Genomic DNA, 24877 nt, shown 5'->3' with positions numbered 1-24877 from the left:
AAAGACTTAATAAATTCTACTGTGTTCTGGTGATGAAAAATTTGAAGGACTTAATATATATTGTAAAGTAAACTTAAATTGTTCAAATTTAGTCTTCCTACACTATACATAAATGGCCTGCAGTAATCTTGCTATACTTATACTCTACTATACTTCATAAAACAAAACACTTTTTCCTGTAGTCAATGTTTTCTGCAAAAACAACTAAAGTTTCTCTAAACATTTTCTGCGCTTTCTGTGAGTCCAGAAAACTTTTGCTAAGTTTACTAAGTTTTTTGCGCAACCTCACATAAATAATTCATACATTGAACCAACAACAAACTGTACAGCTTAAAAAGAATGAGGTCAACATGGTAAACTGAAAATGAGTAAAAGAAAAAAATTGGTTGATATTTGAAGGGAAGATGGGTTGAGAAAAAGAAAAGTCTGCTAAAATCCCAAATTGGTCAAATGTTAATGTACTGAATTACATCACAAGGACTCTTAAAAAAATCTGCAAGGACTTCTGTTCTTGACTCTATAGTACTAATAACTAACTTTGATTTGAAGTTCATTTTTGTGTTTGCACCCCCGGGGTGTAATTCAGCTAAACACCACAAAGCTGTGGTTTGGGTGGTGTACATGGAATCCTCAGGTTCATAATTGCATTCCAGAAGTGCAGATGCAGAGATCATTGTTGTTTCAAATGGAAGTTTCACTTTTCTTCCTTGTGATGTATATTTTTTAATCCAGTGTGGTAGGGGTGGTGGTAGGGTGGGGTGGGGGGCGCACATATTTAATCTCCAACAACGTTTTGTTCTTGTAGCTCCAGACAAACTTGCTTCTAGGCCAACACCATTAACACCAGATGGAGACATTTTTCGACAGCACCATCCAGCTAATGAATGCCCATATCAAGTCTGCTCGTTCTGCAGAGCCATCTGTAATACAGTGGTGAGATAACACTGGCCCTGAAGAGATAACAGGGATTTTAGGATTAACACTTTCTTAATAATTTAAGCAATAGTTTCTCTGAAAAATAAATACAAAGTTGCTGTTTGTTGACGAACTGCACTTTGTTTTTTTAGTCTTTAAGAGGCGGATAAAGACAGGAAAAAATGTTTTTTCTTGATGAGAGGGGGGAAAAAAAGCATTCAAGTTAGTGTGATGAATGCAGAGGTGTTGGCAATTTGACTCATCTGCTTGATTATCTTTGGTGTGCTGTCAGTCCCCAAGGGAGTGTAACGCTCATGCAAACGTGGAACCCCCGGTTCATGGATTCACCAAATCAACCTCCTCCCTGCAGCTCCTCTTCATCACACAAGTACAGTGCACGCTATGATCGGAGTTGAGAACCCTCTTAACATGCAGATGAAGCTATCACAGGTGAGCACTTTCATGCAAACCCACACACACACTCGGGATATAAAAGCAAATGTAAGGATGTGTGTGTGTGCAGGAATTACACTTGAATGAGGCAGACTGTGTGACGTGCGGGCCTGCTTCTGCAAAGTTGCATAACACATAGTTTTGCACTTTAGAAACATTAAAATTTAAGTGCTCTTTTTTAATCCATGGCTCTCCGGCGCACACACGGACATGCATTCTCATGTTCAGGAACGCATCAATGATGCCTTTATTTATTTGCCCCCGCCCCCTCCTGAACTTAAGTAACCAGTGACAGACTGAAGCTGAGAGACAGAGTTAGTGCAGATGAGGAGGAGCCCTTCTGTGCCATGCAGCGTGCCAGCTCTGCCCAATCACTGCTTTTCATTTTGATAATTGACCGGCAACGCCAGAAATGTCCATCAGCTAATCCTCTTAGCTTCTATAATGCTGACTCTGTCACAGAAGCTCCTGTTTTAATGTAACAAGCAGCTAAGCCAACAGCAGGGCAGGTCTCTTGCCCCCTGGAGGCCACCAAGAGATCTGCTTTCAACTCAACAAGTCTAGTCTACTTGCAGTCTGTCAGACCACGTGAAATTATAATTCCTCAACCTGGCTCCGGGGTGACCACAGTGTGCCTTTCACACTGTACTCACTGGCACAAAGCTGCACTCAAAGAGAGAGCATCTTAGTTCTGCAAACCATTCATCTGTGTGGCATGGAGGATGAATGAATTTAATCCCTTTTGAATTCCTGGTCCCTTCACTAAGCAGACCATTTAATGCCAATGACATCAGTGTAATAATTTGAAAAGGGGACACATTTCTATGAAACCTCTCAATATTCAAAACATAGCATAAAGCACACAGTTCCAGAAATGTTTTGGTCTGAAAGCAGTGCTGTTACTTTTCCCAGATGGAAATCTTGTTTATTTTACTTTTCCGTATTGCTAAGACTACATGTTTTAAAACTGATTGCATTCAATGTCAAAATAACTGCTGGATGGTTTTGAAATTTTTTATGAATCCTCCATACTCTTTGAACGCATATCCTCAATTTTTGTGAAGGAATATATAAAACACATTTTTATATTGGCACACGCCAAACCTACACTGCGAAAATGGAATCTTAAGAAAGTAAAGTTTAGTTTCCTGTCTCGCAAGAAAAATAATCTTATCAAGAAAGTTTTTTAACAGAAAACTAATCTTAGTTTAAGAAAACATGTCTTAGAGACTAGAAATTTTTTTCATTAAATAAGAATTCACATTTTAAATTCAAAATTTTTTTGTCACATACATAAAAATCCATAGTATAATATGCAGTGAAATTCTTGGAAAGAAGATTTTTTTGCTTTTTTTAAACAAAATCTGCCAATGGGATTAGAATTGACCTTTTTTTAAGGGGTCTTTTTTGCCGCGTACATTCAATGTGTGAAATCACTAACAAAAATGCTTTCCTATATTTTTGGATTAATTCAAAATTAAAAGACCTCCAAAGAGACATTTGTTACAAAGCACAGACAGCAAATACTTAAAACACCTGCTTGATCAAGCCTTTTGTAAAAAAAACAAGAGTAAAAACATTTAAAGTAATTAAAAAAAAGTTAAAGTAATTGCAGTGGCCTGTTTGTCTTCTTAGAATATTAATAAAATGTTTTTTTCATAGAAAGCATTTTAGTTGCTCCTGCAAGTCTGTAAAAAGGAACTGCAGAGGAAGATAATCAGAGGAAAGCTAGAGCAAACCAGAACTGATTCTACTTGACCCAGAAAGTCTCAGCTTGTTTACTGAAATACTAAATGTTTAAAAATGTGAAAGACAGAAAAAAACTCCCAGAGAAAAACAAAAAAAGTGAGAGATTCTGATGCATAGCTGGTAAATCCCTCCCAATTTACTTATCTTTAGTTCCATCAAACCTTTAAAATACAGGACAGCTAGTTAGACTGAATTTCATTCACTGAAATTACTTTGAACTTTAACCCTACAGTTGATTTCTACATGACAGCATGTTTCTAACAAGTTCTCACCATGCATTACCAAATTTGGTGTAAATCAGGAAGTGGCAAATGTTGCAGTTTCTCTAGAGAGCACTACAGGCTGGTTCCAATAGGAAGTAATTTTCTAGTGACTCGTGTAAAACTTTGGAACGGAAGTAGACAATTGTCTATTCTGATGTTTTATTAATTGTAGAAGAGTAGTGTTTTTTTTTTTTGTAATTGGCGATTTTGATTTTATTAAAACTTCAATTTGCACATGTATTGTTTTTTTTTTTTTTGCATGTGGGTTTTCCAACAGAGCTTCAAACCTTGACTTTGTCCCACCCATTTGCCATTTTCTGAAATGTAGATGTGGGCGGTGTAAGATCAGGTCAAAGTACAATTCCCACTCTTGGATTTTTACAGACAAAAATCCAAAAATGATCAGAGATTATCCATCCTGTCTGAGAAGAATTCTCAAGATCTACTGGCCAGAAATCATTAGCAACAAAGAGCTGGGGCAAAGAACAAACCACCAGTGGAAGAAGAGATAACCACCAGTGGAAGAAGAGATAAGAAGGAGAAGATTGGGTTGGATCGGTCACTATTCCTGAGGAAGCCAAAATCCAACATCACATGTCAGGCCCTGACCTCAAATCCCCTGGGGAAGAGAAAATGAGCAAGACCAAGGAATACATGGAGAAGGAACCGATGAAGAAAACGATGGCAGGGCGTTGTTGATATGTCCAACAAAGGATACAGGCTAACTAACAATCAGTCCAGTTTCTATATGTCTATGCTGCTAACTAACCTTACATTTTTATTATTATTAGTCATTCAAGAAGCATCAACTGACCCCAGATTTTCTCATGTTAGAATTTATGCCGGTGTGACACCAATATACCAAAGTCCAAGGTGTTAGCATTCATAACAGTCAAGGCCAGTCTGTTCCCATTCCGAAATGGACAGCTATTATGGACAGCAATTCTATTTCATGATGAGGCCAGAGGGTGGAAGGGGTCAGGGTCTCTGACTCTGCCTTATTCAGATGATGGTGTCCTGTTAGTTTCATCAAGCTGTGTGGTTTTAGAGCAGAATGGGACACTGGTTCAACGTGAATCAGCCCCTACAAGTCTGGGACCATGGTTCTTACTGCCAGAAGAAAGTCTGTTTACATGCTGACCACCCAAAACATCCCGAAGTTGCTACCAGCTTCCCATTATTCCAAAAAATATAACCATATTACAAACAAACAAACAAAAAACACTGAGAATGAGGACATATGTAAACGTTGGCAGGCTTTGACAAACATATGTTTACGACGTAAGTGAAAACAGAACATGGTGTAAAGTCCAGTCAGCGAGCTGAGGGAAATTAAATATACTACAGGATACAGTCAACCTAAGGGGGGGAAACTGTTCATCTGTAGCACCCTTTAGAGAGGAAGAGGAAAAAGGAAGTTACATTTTGGGTCAGGTGGCCATTTCTTAGTTCTTTACAAATATTGGTGCTGGATAAAAAGCAGACTGGAATCTGTGATCTTCTCTGCCAAAATGATGATCCTTTTTAGGATTTAGACAAGTTTTAGAGTTCCTGGCAGAAGACTGATTCATGTTGGTCACAAACTGGTCAATATCAATGAAGAACGAACTGACATTTTAACCGGAGCTCCCGATTTTCTGGTACATCTGTCTTCTAATTGTCACTAGTGGTAGGCAGAGTTTGGCTGAGTTTGAAATCCTCATACTGCAGTTAGAATAATGCTAACCCTCTGAAGCCGTCTAAATCAAACAATTGACACATAATTCACATTTTTTTAAATAAGTTGTTTTTTAATCCTTTAATGAACCCCCCCCCAAAAGCTTTTCTTGTTAGATATAGAAAGTATTAATTATGACACATTGGGTGATTTGGTAAGTTTTTGCCCACAACAATGTTAGTTTCTGATGCCAAAATTTTGACGTGACTGTTTAGGAAAAAGAGCCTTATTAACCCACTTGATGCACACATTTGTGACTGGCCTGAGTGAGTGTGACGTCACCCGTGGAAAATGCGTAACTTCCAGCTCCAGCAAAATGAAGCCAACTCAATCGGCTATACGGACGTCACCATGTTGGAGTCAGACAGCGGGGATTGGTCCAAGGGGTCTGAGTCAACGTTTCTATGGCAACGACAGTTGCCAATCAAGAGTGAGGATGTTTCGAAGTCCACACCTCTTTCACTGAAAGAGGGAGAATCTGTCAATCAAACATTTGAGGTGGGTTCCAGCGGATAAAACATGCTTTTACTGAGGCATCTGACTGGTCAGTTTATAACTTGAATAACTAAAAAAAAACAACATCATGAAAAAAATTTGGATTAGCAAGAAGATGTTAAGAGAAAGGAATCAGAGCAAGAATAGTTATTCTGACAAGTAGAATGACCAAGTAATAGCTGTTTGTTTCTCTATAGAAGTCCATGGGCTTTTGACTTGTTGGAGCCAACAGGTACTTCCTATTTGGAACGTGAGGGGGGGTGGGATTGCTTTGTCCAGTTCTCTTTATACCGACTGAACGCTGCTGCAAGGCTTTTAACTAATTAATCCAAGTTTTCACACATCACCCTGTTGTTAGTCCAGCTGCACTGGCTCCCTATCTGCTACTAATTGAAATCCTGGTTTTAACATACAGAGCTCTTAATAACCAAGCACTGGTCTATATAAGACCTTGTGCAGCCGTACACTCCCAGCAGGTCCCTGAGATCATGTGACCAGGGTAGGCTGGTTGTTAAGAGAATTCGGTTAAAAACTAAAGGTGACAGAGTCTTTGCAGGAGTGGCCTCATCGCTCTCAAACTCCCTTCCTGTAGACTCAGTGTTTTCTTTTAAAAAGCAGCTAAAAACCTATCTTTTTAAAGTTGCCTTTTCATAATTCTATTTTATTCTGTGTTTCATTGTGTTTTACAGTGAAGCACTTTGTGATTTTTATCTTGAAAGGTGCTGTACAAATAAAGTTTATTATTATAATAGATTTCATGGAAGCAGTTATTTTAAAATGAGCAGGAAAAACTTTTCTAGAGGAAAAGATCATATACTGCAGGGGACAAATTATGGACCATGTTACATGAAATGGGATTTTAAGGAAAGTTTGGATGATGTTAATGAGATGCAGTTCTCAGAAATGCATGTATCAAATATGATATGAATGGATGGATAGAGTTAAAAACACTCTAATGAGAACTGATAGAGTAACATGCTTGAATCTTGTTTCTCAAAGACATTCTGACCAAATTTTATGACCATTTTTATTATTATTTTTTTTTAAGTGTGAAACAGTATTAGTTGTTTATGCATTGTTCTCTATTCTTTATACTGCTCTCATTTAAGTGACAAGAATAAGCAGAAATAAGGGAAATTTTTCTCTTTTTCTAACATCCTTTGTTTGAAGATCCACTAATATCCACCCACTCCTCAAGATACCATAGAGAGTCTCTGCCGAGCTGGAATCCTGAATTACACCATTACAGTGGTGATCCTCTTATGCAACTTGCTCTTCACACTCATCCACAAAGCAGAAATGCTCACTAGCACAAATCCATGAAGGCACTTGCTGCCAGATTATCCACAGTCCACAAAGCAGCAGCTGCTACGTGGCCTTTTTGATAAAACAATGCCTTTTGTTAGGTGCATTCATAGCTTGGGCTGATCCTGACTGAGTCCTATTCTGAGAAATTCAGATGTCTTCATGGTCATGTTTGTGTGACTGGATATTTAGGACCGATCACATGAGATTGTTTTGCTTGGCTCAAATACAAACAGCACATTCTTCCTCAGTAGGAGGAAAACAAACCTGATAAGTTAGTTGTCCTGTAACTTGAGGCATTGCAGGCAAGTAGGATCAGGAAGCACGCTCTTGGATGAGGGGTGGTTTAAGCCTCCTAGCAAACTGCACTCTAGCTGACATGTGGCTGCAGCCAGTCAGCAGAAAACAACCTGGCTAGCCTGCTCTTTCTACTCAGCACATCAGAGAGACCCAGCCTTATCTGATGTGACACGGCTGACACTACCTTGAGAGCTGTGAAGAGACCCTACCGGCGATTAATTCAAGCTCAGACGACAAAAACAAAGATTAGGTCCCTGTGTTTACCCCTACAGACGTCCATGCTAAACTCAGGAGCACTATTTCATGCTACAGGTCGTTATAAACCTGTGATTCACCTGCTGTCCACCATGTTGACATGAAAACAGTGTTTCAAGTGTGGAGACGTGGCACTTGAAACAGTTTATCTTTAAGCGGTTTGGTTCAAATGGGAACAGATTATTACAAATAGAGTTCAAAGGATTCTTTATTGCTTCAACCTGTAGCACAATGGACCATTTAGTTCAAACAAACTCAGGATAGTCTTCAAATATGAGAATGGGTTGTTCTATGAGGTGAAATTTGCATTCATGAGACAGATAGAGCTGGAACCAGTTAGAACGCAAGCAGAGGAGGAGTGGTTGGATGCAGAAAAGAAGCCTGGGCAAAGGGTTCCCATTAAATTGCAAGGAAACATGTTCTATTTGAAAGAAAAATGCATAATTTTATGCCACAAGTCTTTCCATCCATCTATTTTCAAAGCCGTCATTCATGATCATGGAGTTGCTGGAGCCAACCTAGCTACTGAAGGGCAAAAGCAGATCGCTGGTCCATTGTAGGGTCACAGTTTTTTCCAGCTACAATTATAAAAGTGATGGACCACCTGAGCAACACCTGAGCAACACTGGCCTTAGTCATAACTGCCCTTATGGGTGGATCCGGGCTGTCTGCGGGCAAATAAAGTTTTAGACTGCTCGGTGAGCCCGTGAAGCAAAAAAGTTTTCCAAATTTTAACCTACGGGCATGCTGGGAGTGACAAGTTGAAGTGAAAGCCTAAACAAGACGCAGGCGTGAATTAAGTTGGATGTAGGCTTGTCAAATAGATACACTTACCACACGCACGCCACTGATACATTCCATTTTCATAACGTCTCTTGAGGTGACCCTACCAGCCTCAAAGGAAAAGCAAGGCACACTGGCGCTCCCCTGGCGCTCCCCTTAGGATGCCTCTCTACGACCCTCCAAGGGGCTGGACAACCCAAATACCCTCAGCATAGGGTCAACCCCCTGCTTTGGTGCACATGGCAAAGGCTTTGAACAGCAAATCCTTCTAGGCTCAAAACAGTGCTAATTACCGGTATACATAGCCTAGTGCAGTGTTTATCAACCTTTTTTGAGCCGCGACACACTTCAACCTTGACAAAAATCCCGCGGCACACCGACATCCAAAAAAAAAAAAAAAAAAAAAGGAGAAACTCATAGTCTGTATTGATCTACAGCCCCTCTGCAATCTCACATGCATTTTTGTGATAATTGTGGCAGAAAAAGCTGGAAGTTGCAGCTTTTTTTCCTGAAAGATGTAATAAAAGTCAAGTTAGAAGATTTAAAAACTGTTTGATGTGTGTCCGTTGTGGTTTCAAGACGTTTATCAAGTAAGACTCATTGTGCGCTGAGACGCTGTCACTGTAACCCAATGCATCATGGGAGATGTAGTGCCGAACGCAGACAGACTCTCTTCTCTGAGCTTCATTGTTTTTTCACTTGTTCCACCGTCTGACACCGGATTCTGTGGAAAGCTTCACCACTAAAGACGAGCTTTAGCTGGTATTTTTGTCAGATATGAGCGACTTTACGAGCGATCGGAACAAGGATGTGAAGACTTTAACCACTTCTGATTGGTCAGACTGATGACGTATGATTAAGCCTCCAAGTATGATTGGTGGAGACAGTTAAAGGGGCGGGACAGCTGTAGCTGCAGCTAAATCGCGGTACCATCATTCTTATCAAAATGTCTTTAATAGAATCAAATAACACAAAAAAAAGTAGTTTACGATTTTTTATATTCCTGCTCATTGTTTTATCAGGGCCTGTTTGGATGAACACAGAGCTGATATCCCGGAGATGGTAAATGTTTTTAGATCAGTTAATGAGGGCGATTTTGCACACCTGACCATCTCCCATGGCACACTTGTGTGCAGCGGCACACCGGTTGAAAAACACTGGCCTAGGGAAAATTCGAGTAATTTAGGTTGCCCTGCAATGAACCCACAAAACCTTTCTCATTATTTTTTGACATTTCATAACCTATCTGGGCCTAAAAAGGAAAAGTCCTGAGATCTCTACAAAATGCTGACTAATAAACTGCTGAAAAATTGTCTCCTCATAAAGTATCTGGAATATGACATCAACAACTCCCACACATCTTTGTCCAGCACAATGGCTGTGATGTTAGTGTCCACTGTGGAGGTGTGCAGACTGTTAAAATCACACAGGAGAGGTATCTACTGATGCCAGCTTATTGCAGTTTCTTCCTTCATAAACTCCAAGTGAGTGCTCTGTATTAACTGACCCTCACTTGCCCTCCATTTCAGAGTACTGCCTCTTGCATTAATACAGGCTTCACAACCTGCCTCTGTGGCTCTGATCTTATCTTCTCAGAATGAATGGGGCGCATGTTTCTTCTGGCATAACCGTTGTGGTGCATCTGAATGGTGCTCTCTACGCTACTTTGTAGGAGGAAAAGGTTACTCTTTGCCTGCCTGCCCATCTTTTTTTGCCTTGCAGACAAAGGAATAATGAAGTTATTTATGTGCAGCTTATTACAAAAGGTTAAGTCGCTCATATACAACCCCCTTTTTCCCTTATTCAATTTGCAGAACTGATGTGCAATTTTGTCCAGTTTAAGGCATCTGATGCTCAGGCTGAAAAGATTAAAGGCATTCAAAAGAGATGACTTGAAATAATGAGGCTGATGTTATGATAAGGAAGCAGAAGAAAGTATAGATACTCCTTTAGCTGTGATGAAAGCTCATTCAATGTTACATAACTCCAGACATGTAAGGTGGGTGGACAAAGGAGCATGAACACCCTGTGGTAAGGACAGATTGCTCAAACTCGAAGTGACCTCTGTTGCTTTTCGGTGGCATTAATGACCTTTATTGAACAGATGAAGGAATTCTCCAGCAATACTAAACAAAACAACTCCTCCAGGTCACCTACGGCCTCAGCTGCATCAGACTGACAATGGAGTAGATGTGATTTACTCCAAACTTCTTCTTTTCCATTGCGGATACGTCAGAAGCTGCCTGCACACCACTATAGCACCTAATATGTGTTACATAACTGATCCTTTGAGATCTGAAGCATTGAATTGAACCCAGCAGGCATGAAACATACATAAATGATCAATTTGCTGCTTTCTGGAGCATGGAACCTCCCACTGCATTAAAAAGCAGTGTGTCAGCAGCTGACTGAGTTTTGATGTTGACAGCTGTGCAGGTGAGTTTTTTTTTTGTCTTCCTAGAAGAAGAGCACTGCTTCCTTCAGAGTACTGTGAAAGAAGAATCTGTAGTTCGACTCTGCCCTATTTACTCTTCACACCTGAGCAGGCATACAAATATTGCTGCGGTGCTGCTGTCCAATGCTTGACTCTCATGATAAATATTTTATTTTTACTGCAGTTGGCTTTTGCAAGGAGTGAAATCAGCATGTTTTCTGCTTGTGTGCAAGCTTGTACTGTACCTACAGATAGTCAAATCTGGCTCACAAACCGTTGGCAGGTTGAGGGAAAAAAAGGCTTTTCAAAGAGTGATACAGCATCTCTCCCTCCATCTGTCTGCTAGCCTTAGATAACAAGTAAAATATTAGTTTTATTGCCAACAGTGCATTAATGAAAATGGTGATTTCTATTTATGGTCCAGAGTCTTGTCTATCTAATACAGAATAAATAAGGATCCTGGGTCACTGCGGAAAATGCATTTCTATGCATTCCTCCATCATAGATTTGTTAAACAGTCCCCAGATTAAAATATCTTAAGATTGGTGGTTGCCTGAAAACTTCAACTAAAGTAGATGTGTTTTAGTATGTGTAAATGGGAGTTTTGATTTTTCTAGCAGATGGATCTTGGACGTCAAGAAACTGATGTGCAAATGTTTTAACAATGTTCACACTTGTACTGATAACTACTGATATTTTCATTGCTCAGTTTTTTTAATAGTCTAAATGACTAAATTGATGCTAGTTTGTTAACCAAGAATGCAGTGTTTTAACGTTCACATAACCGAATGCAGCAGAGATGGCCACAGTTCCATTTAAAGGCAAAGATCCGATTCAGTTTCAGAAGAAATACTCTGTATGGACTTAAATTTGCAAAAGGATGTCAATTTATTTCTTGTTTAGCCTCTGAATTGTTAAGATAATTCCCAGGTTTTAATGACTTACAAGTAGATGTCATCAGTATTAATCAGGTCAGCTCTGAACTTAAAAAGACTGGATTTTGGTTGACTAATCAGTTCACAAGAACAGACTTAGTTCCTGTTTTTGGACTAATAGCGATAGGATTTGACTGTTTTCAGTGCTTAAACTATTTGAAAGCTGCTGATACATGACTTTAATGTTCCTTTCTTCAGCACATTAATTCAGGTTTCAAGATGTTTTTTTTTTTATTTTCTTACAAGAAGGTACGGTAAATTTTGTTATTTTGGGGGTCTGATTGTGTTCAGTTAGGCAAACCAGTCAAAGTCCAGTCCTGGGAGGTTTGTGTTTTATGTATTTTTTTTTTTTGATCTGAGCTTTTACTATATTTCGGTTTTTAAAATCTTTATTTAAAGATTCCCCACTATTTTCTTCCGGGATGCCATTCATTATTTGAAGACTGAGACATATATATATATATATATATATATATATATATATATATATATATATATATATATACACACACACATACATATATATCTAAACCCATCATGCACAGTAGAAAATCTTTTTTTGATTTATGCCCAATGAACAGGATCTTAATTAGCGCATTCAATCACTACTAAAAAAACATTCATAATAAAAATGATAATGAGGATGAAGCTTCACAATCACAGTAAGGATCTGACTTTATCATTTATATCTAACAATACTTCAAGACAACTCTGATTAATTGCTCACAGAAAGCAGCACGAAGTGAAGAAGGATGGACGTCTGATGGATGCAGGGAGCCCAAAGCAGTTGCTAAATCTCTTTAAGCAGGCGTTGGTACTGCTTGCCAACTGCCTGCCTGCCTGCTGTATGGGCAGAAGTCTGGTGAAGGCTAATCCCTTGGCGTGGACATTATCCACACATGTTCATGTTTATGTGTATGGAGAAGACCCAGTGCAAAATGAAGACAAGATGGGGCCACAGATTTAAGAAAGCCCTAATGGGTCTTGGACCCTTCTTGGAAATAATTGATGATGGATTTGGAAAAATGCCTTGTACTGCACTAGCAATACTACATGACCTCAGTCTGAAGATTTTGAAGGATTTTGACTTTAGCAGGTTGATTTTTTCAAAAGTGAGGAGGAGCGGGATGATAATTAAGTTGACAGTATTTTTGTTTGCCTTCCTGGTTTTTCCTGCATCTTGGCAGAAATGGCGTGTCAAGATACAGGTCCTGTCTGTCCTTGGATTCTATTTTTTTTATTTTTTTTTTCAAACCTGCACTATAAAAAGCAAACAATATTACAGACCGGTCCTACTGACACAAATGGAAGTATAGTTTGAATGTTTAATGGAAAAATTGGCAACACTAACATAAGGTGGCAGGGAAGCGAAAAATCAATGACTGCCATTCAACTTCTGAGAAGGCAGGTGGTCAAGAAGCCCCGGAGCGCCAGCTGAAAGCTGCAGCAGAGGTTGATGTCAGCAGGCACCAAAGTTTCACACTTACCAAAGTGCTGAGGGAAACTCATTCAAAGTTTAAGATTTGACTAAAAAAATAAAAATACAAAAAAAGTTTTTTTAACCAGAATATTTTATGAGCTGTATCCCTGGAAGAGGGAAACAAAACTAATATTCACAGAGAAATATCATTGTTTTATAGTTCTGGAAAGGATTTTTATCTTTTTCCAACAATGGACAATTACCAGGTGTAGAAAGGTAAATAATGTTGATAGAATGGATTAAATGAAGCTTCTGAAAAAACTTTTAAGAACAAAACAATAACCTACGCCCACAATATACATCTCAAAAGCCTCCTTTTTGGGGTTTAAAAACATTTCATGCAAGCTTTTAAAATGGTCATCACTAGGTGGTTGCAGCATACAAACAATTTTGATCTTATTTCTCAACTTCTAACAGATAAAGCACCTTTTTGAGACAAAACAGCATTTAACACATTTTTAACAACCTTTGTAAAAAACTGAGATTCTCAAAATGGTTCAAATTTGTCAAATTTTACAAAAATGGAAAAACCTATTAATCCAGTTATATCCTTAAGCTAAATCTATTTTTCTATGAACTATTTTGGAGCTGCTTTGAAAATCGGTCATTTTTGGGTGGGTTCGCTTTATAGGTGCGCCCCCAGATTAATGCATTAATGCACAGGCTTCTCCCCCACCAACCCACCCACCCATTGTGGCTTATGTACTGTGTTTCCATGTGTATTGTTCCTTTGTGGTAAAAAGTGTGCATTTTTCTTTCTTGCATCTACACCTAGTGCAGAGATGCAACTTATGTATGTCACCAATAACCTTGACCCCCCCCCCCCCCCTGTAACCCATCTACACCCACCTAAAGCAAGGAGCAACTTCTACACTTGCTTTGCAGTCACTCTTGAACTGTATGTGTGTATTATTTGTGTGTGTTGTACTGAAACCAATTTCAAAATTGGGTGAACTGTGTTATTTGCTTTTAAAATGTTTGCTAGATGGGTAGTTAGAAGATATTTCTTTATAAGGAACCGTTTCATGTTAACACTTTTTTCTTAATATATATATATATATATATATATATATATATATATATATATATATATATATATATATATATATATATATATATATATATATATATATATATATATATATATATATATATTGCTTATGCAGTGCAAACGTATATACATTCTTTTAAAAAATGCAATTTGTTTTAAACATGTTAAAAGGTTGGAATACAATCTATATGATGCAAACTTACAGATGATAACAATATTAATAGCTACAACAACAATAATAAAACAACAATACAAAACATGTTTGAAAAGAAGCAGGCTAAAGCTTAGCTTATTTAAGCCAAAATACAACAACATAGACAATATTACTACTACTACTTATAATAATAAAAAACAAGAAAAAACACATTAAAACAACAGTAATTACTTTAAATAATGTATGCAAGAAAATACGATTTTTTACTTTTTAATCCTTAAAAATTTGAATATTCTGAAATGTATTTTCTGAAAACTTGTTATATTTTCTGGATTTTTGTTGTTTTCTTGCATTTTGCTCTATCCTGATCTGAGGTTGGTGTTGAAGGGCTTTTAGATGTTTTGGGGGTGTTTGCTGCTCTGCTCTAACACAAATATACTTTTTATGATGGGTTCCAACTTTGGTTGCAAGAGAAATGAAATAGCCTCAGATTATAGTTTAGATTACATTTTAACTCCTTTAAACCGGAATTTCTTTCCAACCATGAAAACAGTAGTTTCTTTCAGATAGATGCAGATTTAAGGTAATTATGAAGCCATGTTTGATAGGGAGCTGGTTTAGCTCGTGCTGGTTTGCGGCGCCGTCCGTCCATGAAACCAGGGTTCAACTCCGGGCTGCTCCCTGTTCCCTTTTCTACTTATGTGCTGGTCCCAAGTCCGGTTGCTTTGAGAGGGTTGCGTCAGGAAGGGCATCCGGCGTAAAACATTGCCAAGTTTACCATGCGACTCGTTCGCTGTGGCGACCCCTGATGGGAAAAGCCGAAAGGGAAACAACAACAACAATGAAGCCATGTTTGATGCATATTTGCATCAATCGGTGACAAGGGGTTAAGATGCTGACCAATAGTCTTTCGGTCAGGTTCCATTTGTTCTTTTTTGGGGTCACACTGGTGGCTTCAAAAAAGGCATTCAGCGTTGATAAACTTTCTGAAACATTTTAACATTTCCTTTTTTAAGATGCAATTTTATGTATACAGTTTACTGACATCTTCTTGGTGTTCATTGAAAATGTATATTTTACAATTAATTGACCAAAATATTGCCCACATGTCATGAATGCACAACTTTCTCTTCCTGTGCACACTAATGTATGACAAAATCTTAAAATTTGATACTAACATTGACCTATGGCCATCAGAAATTACTGAATGGATTTAAATTTGTGCAGAAAGGAGGGTTCAATGACCTGATGAAATCTAAAGGGGATGTGGTTAGGTTTTTTTTTTTTCTAAGAAAATTACGCGTAGGACCCGGAAGGGTGCTGGATTTTGAAACAGCAGAGTTTATGAGTTTTTCCCTCCCTTGTTGTCCTGCAGAAAGAAGGAACGCTGTTGTCGAAAAGAAGATTCAGCCAATAATCTGAAAATAATGGCGCAGATTACAGGACTCCCGAGTCGGCGGTGATAGACGGAGCTGTCTTTATGTGAGATGAAGGGAATTTTTCACGGGCGGTCTGCGCGCACAGTTGTCAGGAAAGTTAAAGGAGCCCTGTTTCTGTGAAGGGGGGGGGGGGGAGGGGGGGGGGGCACAGGGCGCTCTCATCACCAGGCTGCTTTGATCTGATGAGGGACTCGTTGGGAAGGGGAGGCGCCCGCGTCAGGAAAGCGGACGGCGCCACGACTGCTGCCCGAATCTAACAATTAAACTTGATGAGCTCCGATCGGTTTCACTTAACAAGCGCAGGTGCGTGGGATTTGTGATTCGGTTCAGCTGAGCGGCTCCACGCTCCTGACAGGACACTGACGCATCTTATGCAAAACAGAAACTGCACGACAGCAAGGCGGGAATAAAAAAAAACGTTCTTTGATGGTTGTCGGGACAGGACGCACGCTGCCATGAGAACAGCACCCATCATTTGACAGAATCCGAATTCAGGAGCAGCGCTGAATTGATTTGGATTCCCAAATCGGAATTTGACCGCCCCGTCATTGCCCCGTTCACCACCCCAGCTGCTGAGGCATCTTCTAAAGAGGCATCAAAACGAGGGGAAACCTGCCGTTGCTGTCTCCCCCAAACTGCGCTCTGGACGGCTGGAAATGAGGACCACGTCCCTGCTGTGAGAAAGACAAGTGGGGTGGCAGTTTCTTTGGCTCTCAAGGACGCAAAAAAGTGCCCGCCGGGGAACGAGCTGCGAAGCATGATGGAGCAGGACGACGCGGCCAGCCCGTCCAAAAAGACAATCATTGCGAAGATATTCAAAGTTCGTAAGAGGAGGGAGATGCTCTTCGTCCAGGTGTGCTTCATCTGCAGTGTCCTCTTCGTGGCGTGGAGTATGTCAGCGCTGTTAACCAAGACAGGTGAGTGTGGGGGCAGATCCGGGGGTTCCAGGGGTGATGGAACGGAGCAGAGCACCTCAGACGTCTGCAGTGTAATCATAAACCAGGCGATTATTGAATCCCCCACCCCCCGATTTCAACTGATCACGTCTGAAAGTCTCCAGTCTTTAATCTCAAGGGCAAAACATTTGAATTTCCAAATCTGAGTATGTGGGGGTTCTCTGCGCCTTCTTTGCGCGCGGCTGAAGTGCGCGGTTTGCATTTGCAAGCCTGTGCGCTTTTTTTGCACTCACTGTACAAACTCAAGTGCGCATGCTGAAGGGTCACGGCGTTTTTAAATCTACTGTGGGAGTGCAAGCTCTCTGCCGCAGTGTGCGCGCCGTGGCGGTGGCACAGTTTTTTTTCCTTAAAAAAAGAAAACCGGGCTCGTATTGATTGACAGAATAAATACATGATCGGTTTTTTTTTTAAGGGCTAAAATATGAATATATATTCGCGTCTGTCCTGCGCGGGGCGCGTCTTCAGCTGTGAGACACGAGGACCTCAAATCATGCTCAATGGTGGCATCATCGTCGTGTCTGGTTGAGCACTTGGCACGCACATGAAGATGATCACGCTTCTTGCTTCCGCATGGCAATTGAGGGATGCCGAATTTTACGCAACGATGATCACTTGGAGGGATGGGTGGATGAGGAAGGGATGGGGGGGGGGGGGCGCTTCGATGCTGTAATACATATTTAAAAAAAACATTATTTTGGGAGCAATCGTCGCCCATAGTTTGTTGGCCGCGCGCGCGCACACACGCAAGCCAAACATCCCATGCACACAAGGCAGGACTGATGCGGTGGGCTGGCGTAAACGCTCAGCATCCCACTCTGCATCTGTTATGTAATGCAATGCTCTGCCCTGACATTTTGCTAGTGAGGAATATTTGACACACCACTCGGATCAAAGGTTAACGAGACATGCAGGACAGAAGTTTTTGGATGAAATCTTTCTGCACACTGTTATCAGAATTCTTAAAACAAAGCCCCCCCCCCCCCCTTCACTCCAAAGTGCATCCAAACAAACCTGAAATCCGTGCACCCTTCCATTAAATCCCTGATTCAATTTGTACCCCATGCAGGACTAAAAAAGGACTTTTCACATAAATCCAGAGTGAATATCTCCGTGTTCACTGGGAGTTTCATTAATTGCATAAAAAACAAGAGGCTTAAAAGATTATCAGGAATGATATCATACAATTGACAGAAAATCTCCTTTCTCAAAAGGCATTCTATAGGTGCCAAAGTATCAAAGTTTTGAATGAAGGGAGTTTTATGTGAAAAGGTGTTGAGGAATTTAAGCCTGTCTGTGCGGCTCCACAAGCCGACATGCTGATCATAATAATGGAACACATGGGGGGGCTGCCTCATCCTTCAGACATCACATGAGCTTTCATCAGACTGGATGGGGATGCATTAGGAGCTAAATCTTCATGAAGATGGATGAAGCTCAGCGCACTGTCACATGATTAGAATGCGTGACAGGGAGGTTATTGTTGCTTGAGTTATTATTATTTTAAAGGGGTTGGGTTGTGCTGACAGGTGGCAGCAGTTTGACTGATGGCTGGGAGTGTTTCAGGAGAATCTGGAAAATGTCTAGACAAAAATGATGGGACCTGGTTCACAGCTTGGGACTGGATGTTTGTCCTTGGTCTGTCTCTCTCCAAAGAGAGCTGCAGGATAATATTACGAGGCTATTATTGTTTCTCTGTTACTCCATACAGTCGGTTAGATCAGTGACGGGTTCTTTCCTCCATAACCTCCCATGTTATTGGGATTATCACCGTAACAAAAAAAAGTTAACCAAAGTAAACACAAAATGTTAACTTTTGTATTTTGCTGAACATAATTTCTCCCAAAATCAGATGTCTTCCATGGGTTCAATTGGTGTAGTTCTCAGGTGGGATGAGTTAAATGCAATAAATGAGTGACAGCTTTTTTCTAATGAGTTAAATTGTTGAAGTTGATGTTGGTTTGGTATTGGCAACAAAAAATGTAACTTTAAATGCAAAAACTTTGAGGTTGATAGTATTAGATTTAAATTTCCCATGAAAGGACACTCTGTGCTTTCAAGTGTCATTCCATTTTCAATAGGACCTTACACACTCCGTTTAAAAAATAACCCAAGTTGGGTTGTTTTTAACCGAACTTGGAGGTTAAAAAGGATTATTTGCTAATTACAAAAAAAACAGAAATTGGGATAAAATTAGGACTGTTCCAAAATGTACCCCCAACATGAACAAGCTCAAAATGTTCACAAATTCACTTTTATAAATGGTGGCATTTATATTGAGCCAAGTGAGACTCCGTATACTTGGTTTTTAAGCGTTTAAAATGCTATTTCACAAAATGTCCAGAACTAGACTGAGTTGTAGTTTTAATATCCACGATTTACATTTTACTTTGAAATATGAAAAGTATCTTAGGATAAATTGTTATATTGTTCTACTTTCAAATTATGTGGTTTATTTCTCTGATCCTTGTGAATGAATGGACAGTTCCCCTCTTGTTACCTTACATGCAGAAGTAAAGTGACCCTCTACCTACATTTTTTTTATTTTTAGCATTTTTTTTTTTTTTTTTTTTTTTTTTTTTTTTTTTTAGTCTTTATTAACCTTAAGCGTTTTGGTCCATTATTAAAGTAAACTGAAAGTTGATGGATATAATTAAATCCTAGCTGGATGCACCTTCCGTCACAGTAATCATCTCAGGCACTGCAGGTCTAATTTACCTGGCCAGCCTGAAGATGGTCAGAGGCACTGCTGGTTTGTTTTGGTAGAAATCTACTAAAACATGTTTCTCATAACTCTTTAGTGCCTCAATTTGTTGCTGAAGCCTTTCATTTCTCCAGGAGATGCTGTCCTTAAGTTGAGTCATGGCATCTGGACAGTTTTGTCTTTATACATTTCCCTACTCATCCATTTCATCAGTTGCTCAAGTTTTTTTTTTTTTATTTATAGATTTTGTTTTGTTTTAAACCAGAGACTTTATATTCTGACAAAAATAAGGAAAACTATGGTTCCTCATTAATCTTTGTCTAATTTTCTTTTTGCTTATTTTGTAGTCAGCCTTTTATATTGTATTAAAAAAATCAATTATCTTTTAGTTTTTTTGCAAAGTAGAATTATTTTATTTTTTATTTCAAGCATTGTAGTCAAAGCAATAAAGAATTTACACATTTATCAACTCAAATTAATTTATTTTTCAATAATGCAATGGTATTTGGATATTTTTGATGTTGCATGAAGTTATTTCAAACTTTGTTTTTAGAAATAAGTCAGTTTTAAACAACTCTTACTTGAAAATAGGTTTAAAAAGTGTTAGTCCCCTTAGTCACTTGGCACAATCTTGTTTTACTAAATCTGCGCAAACACTATTGTCCATTCTAGATCGAAGATGAATAACAATTTCTCATTTCTGTAAAGTTGTGCCTTCATGGTAATAAAATGCAAACATTTTTTAAAATGGGACAACTTGCAAGCCTTAAGCATAACTTGGTAATGTAATTTTCACCATGGGCTGCTGCTCCCACTTTTCTTTCCTCCCCAAACCTGCCCAGAGGAGCTGACAGAACTACGAGTGCATAGCAGCAAGACTGTGGTAGCTCCTGCAGGCACACAAATATGCGTTGTTTTTGTTTTTCTGTTTTCAAGGAAACTGTTGCATGTGGTTCCACATTTGACAACCAATACAAATTGCATTCTGATTGACAGTTTTCCAATAATTAAAATGTGGTCGTCTAATCCAGTTTGCTAATCTTGGCACAAGTCTGCATGTTTGGCGCTCAAACCGATCCCAGCGACCCAGGTATCAAGCAGAAGAATCAGATTCTGTCCAGTAAACGTTGCCAAGTAGATCTGAGAAGCCAAAAGTAGAAGAGTGAAACTGAGCTGGTTAGTAAGACCAGACTGGAGTCCTGACCCGGAGGGTTTGGTCTCCACACTGGAGTGCTGTGGGAAGCTGCTGAGGTCGCCTGCGTATAATCTGTTTATACAGTGCCTGCTGATTTTCAGGCTGTTGAACTGTTTGATGGAAAGCCGGTTAATTAAATTTCTGTCAGTATGCTTGAAATACAGTTTCAGGCAAGTCTACTAAATTTCTGGCTTGACTTAGATTTTTGCTCAACAGAACAAGAGCAGTACCAATTTAAATTGTCTTAGAAACAAATGACTCCTAAGTGGATTTTTATTTGCTATGATTTGTTTTGGAAAGCCATAAGAGTTGGCAAACTACATTCTTTTAAAGGTATTGATGTTGCATTTTATTGTGACACACTTTAGTAAGACGTTACCAAACGAAAGCAATCCCTTGTTATTGGTGTGGTTTCCTCATGTGGTAAGGAACCACACCCTTTTTCTTTTAGTTTGCAGATGAAAATGTGTCTTTCTGAAAAAACTCAACTGTACAAACCTATTTCCCAAATGTACTGAAATTTAACTCTTTTAGCATAAATCCTTGGAAAAATAAATGCTAACTCTTGAAATCTGACTCAACCCGTTGCCCTTAAACACGAAGTCTGCAATCTTTGACACCAGAAGAGCCACTTGTGTTCATTCCTTTTGAACAAAACCCAGCAACACCCAAAAAGTTTAGCTCACAAAATACTTTCTTTCGGTGTTTGTGACCATCAAGCCACTCATTTATAAAATGAAGTTTTTAAACATTTACAAAAATTGAATTGAAAAAGGTTTAATTTTTTTATTTGTCTTTTTTTTTAGCTTGTTTTGCTTTTAACAGCAGCGCAGACGTTCCTTTCAAAATAAAATGCACCCTGAGTTTAAAGATTCTCCTGCAGCAGATTTACTTGAATTAGAAAAGGCAATGAATTCAAGTCAAACATGACATTTTCTCTGGTTTTTTATCCCTTTTTCTCCTTTTACTATGGAATATAAAACAGAACAACATTCGTGTAGAATCCATTAAAAAATATCTTTACAGTACTGTGACGCAGAGAATGTGTGCTTTAAATGTATTAAAACATGTAAAGCATTCTAACAGTAGATTAAACTTAATAAATCTTAACTGAAGCAAAATAACCAAAAATACTAAATCTATGTATTCAAAATGTCAGCTTTTTTTATTTTTATCCCCCCCCCCCAGAAGGGCCTTATGAGGCTCCGTAGCCCCAGGTTGCTGACCCCTGCCTTAAACCATTATGGTTTATCCCTAAAATTTGTCTGGTCGCACAAATACAGCTTTTTAAATTGTTTTTAAAAATTATTAAATTGTAGACATTAATAGTAGTGTGCATGTGTATGAATGATCCGGGTGATGGTCAGAGGGGCCGTAGGCGCGAACTGGCAGCCACGCCTCTGTCAGTCTGGCCCAGGTTAGCTGTGGCTCCAACCATAGCTTACCATCACCAAGTATGAATGAGGAGTGAATGAATAATGGACACACTGTAAGCGCTTTGAGCGTCTGGAAAAGCGCAGATGAATCTAATCTATCATTATTTTTACTGTTATTATTATTGTTGTTATTATTATTATTGATAGTTTCTAGTCTTTTACATTTCAGCTTTTTCATTTAAACTTTTTATAAAAACTGCTAAAGGGAACGCTGTTCATTAAATTTTTCCCAAATGCATGACTCGTTTGACAATTTCTATTTTATTTTTATCCTTTTTTTTATTTTTTCCTCGTGTCCTTATTAGAGGCTTAAAACGAGTTTAATGAAAAATGACCCCCCCCCCCCACCCCCTCTGAACATAATGGAACAGCTGCATTCTGATGCATTCTAGTTGCTGCTTGGATAAAAAAATGTTGTATTTCTATAAACATGAACTTTTAAGGGATTAAAAAAAACAGCAAACCCTTGTTTGAAGTAATCAGCATCATGGATGCTTGGGGGTCGTGAAACCTGCTTGGCAACAGCAGCCATCTTGCCTTTGATTTAGAAAATGGAGTTTTAATGTTTTATTTTTTTTTGTTTTTTGTCACTTAAGGATTGCTGCTGGGGTGTTTCTCTCCAACATGCTGTGGTTCTTATATGTAAACCTAAATGCTTCAACTATTTATTAATCATCTTTTTGTTTTTTAAGGGTACGGTATGGCGGTTAAGGGACATCCAGACCTCGATCACTTGGGGAGACGACTGTTGGCATTGTCGGAAAATGAGACGGAGCCAAAGAACTGCTCAGAGCCAGGTATGTTACTTTTAACTTCTAAAGTCTCACATTAAGGAGATGGTAAAAAATATGCATTTGTCCAAAACACGGCCCCATGGAGGGAAAACGCAGTGTGACATTGACTGAAGGCATATCGCATCCGGTTTGGTTTTCAGCCGCTGAAGAGAAAAGTTTTTGCCGTGGGAGTTGTTTTGTAACAGTCTCATAAATGTATCGATTGCATAATCTGTGTCAAAGTCTCTCAAAATGTATTGAGCACTTCAGACTCCAGGCGCCATCACCAACCTCTACCCCAGGAACCCAAGAGTTGAAACGAGGGCATCAAAAAAGCCTGGTCATGGTAAATGATGCATTCAAGGAGGAACGTGACGTTGCATGGAAAGTGTTGGTTTTTGGCGCACTTTATTTAATTTAAGTATTTAAGAAAATACAATGAAATGAGAAAAGGCTTTAATATAAAATACATATAAATTATAAAAAAAAAGTCTTAATCTGGGTTTAAATGTAATCGTTTGAATATCATTAAAATTCAAAGAAAAATCCCAAAACAAAACTTCATGTGGTTATTGGTTACCACAATGGCAAAACGATTTTTATTTTTTTCATTTTTATTTTTTTATTTTTTACTAAACCAAAATTGATTTTTAACAGTGGAAAAAATTTAAAATTAAATAAAAAAAAACCTTTCAATTCTTTTATAATGAATGAATGAATAAATGAGGCCTTATTTGTCCTATAAGATCAACACAAGGTCGTGTCATGAAAGTTTGGGATGTCCAGAACTGTTTGACCTGCTAAAATACTTGATGGTTCTGCATTTTGGAAGTACCCTGCCAGAATAAAATATGTAAGAATAAAAAATGATGGAATTCAGGGAAACGAACAAGTAAAGTGACAATCAAATAGTTTACATTTTTAGAGTGATTAACCTTTCGGCACATCACCACAGCGAATAATCTTTCAATGATTTTAAAATGTGGAAATTGTTAACCTTAAGCAAAATTCCTTTTTAAAGAATCCTCCTTGCAAACTGCACATTTGCCAGCTTTTGATTTATTTCTACTTAGTTTTATTGTTTTACTGTACAAAATAGTTTTAATTATAAATCACAACTGAGGTTTTTTAACCTTGTCTATTTTGGTACCCCTTTTTTATTTTTTTATTCCTCATTTTTTAAATATATCAAATAATTACTGCAACATAACTGGAGTGTAACCAATGCAATCAAAGCCTTTTTAAGTAACTAAACATCATGTAAAGGGTTAACAAAGACTCATTCTTTCTAGATGTCTAGTTTTTATTAAAATGTTTCGGTCTGACTCACCCTGATCTTCAAACATACTCGCATGAGCCTCGTGACCCTGAATGATTCACTGGGAACAAAGCTGGAGGGGCTGAAAGTCGTTCTGAGCCCCTTCCTTTATCGTGCGGCCACTTCTTCTTGCTGAATAGTTTTTACCTTGTATTGTGCAGTTTAAAAAATAAAGGTGAGCTCTACAGTTAATAATTGGGATGGAATATTTAGGATGCACTTCATTTTTAAGCTAATCCGTTGCAAGTGCACTGTGAAATCTTTGTTCTTGCGGACATTGTTGTCATGGTCTGAGAGAGCAGAGTCTCTAATGAAGTAATTGTTACTTGTAATTATTAAAGTATAATTAATGTTTTCTATTTTAAAGACTTGGCACAAATCACACCAAGCTGAACATGACATTTGTTTTATATGGGCCTATTGTCCCCCCCCTTCTCTGCCTTTTCTCGATAAGCTGATCATATGACAGAGTCTTGTGAGCAGACATAGACTTATGAGCGCCTAAACTGATGAAATAACTACTTTTTTTTTTCTTCTCCCGTGCTCTGTGCGGCACATGTGCCTTTTGTTTGAAGCAATTCTTATCATTTAGATATAAGTTCTTCCATTAAGCAGGCTTGCAACAACTTGAGCTTTAGAAAATAAAACTGCAACTTCTCCACACTGCTTTAGTTTGAACATGCAGTGACGTAGGAAAACCAACACTTCTAATTAATTTCAGGCTGTTTTAGTGAAGGAGTGGCTCTAAATCATTCAACACTGAATCATTC

The 24877-nt window shown here is 38.7% G+C and overlaps 1 protein-coding gene across 2 annotated transcripts in view; it reads left to right on the top strand.

Moving 5' to 3' along the window:
- Positions 1-15864: 15864 nt before the first annotated feature.
- slc24a4b (solute carrier family 24 member 4b) overlaps positions 15865-24877 on the top strand; it is a 29834-nt gene continuing 20821 nt past the window's right edge. For both annotated transcript variants that reach the window (XM_020714598.3, XM_004083425.5), the window contains exons 1-2: positions 15865-16645; positions 22709-22813. In XM_020714598.3, the coding sequence (XP_020570257.1) occupies positions 16486-16645; positions 22709-22813 (265 nt within the window). In that variant the 5' untranslated portion in view covers positions 15865-16485. The remainder of the gene's footprint in view (positions 16646-22708; positions 22814-24877) is intronic.

Source organism: Oryzias latipes, chromosome 24 (genome assembly GCF_053564925.1).
Source record: "Oryzias latipes strain Hd-rR chromosome 24, Olatipes_Hd-rR_3.1".
NCBI classification, from domain to species: Eukaryota; Metazoa; Chordata; class Actinopteri; order Beloniformes; family Adrianichthyidae; genus Oryzias; species Oryzias latipes.
This window is presented reverse-complemented; position numbering and strand designations above follow the sequence as displayed.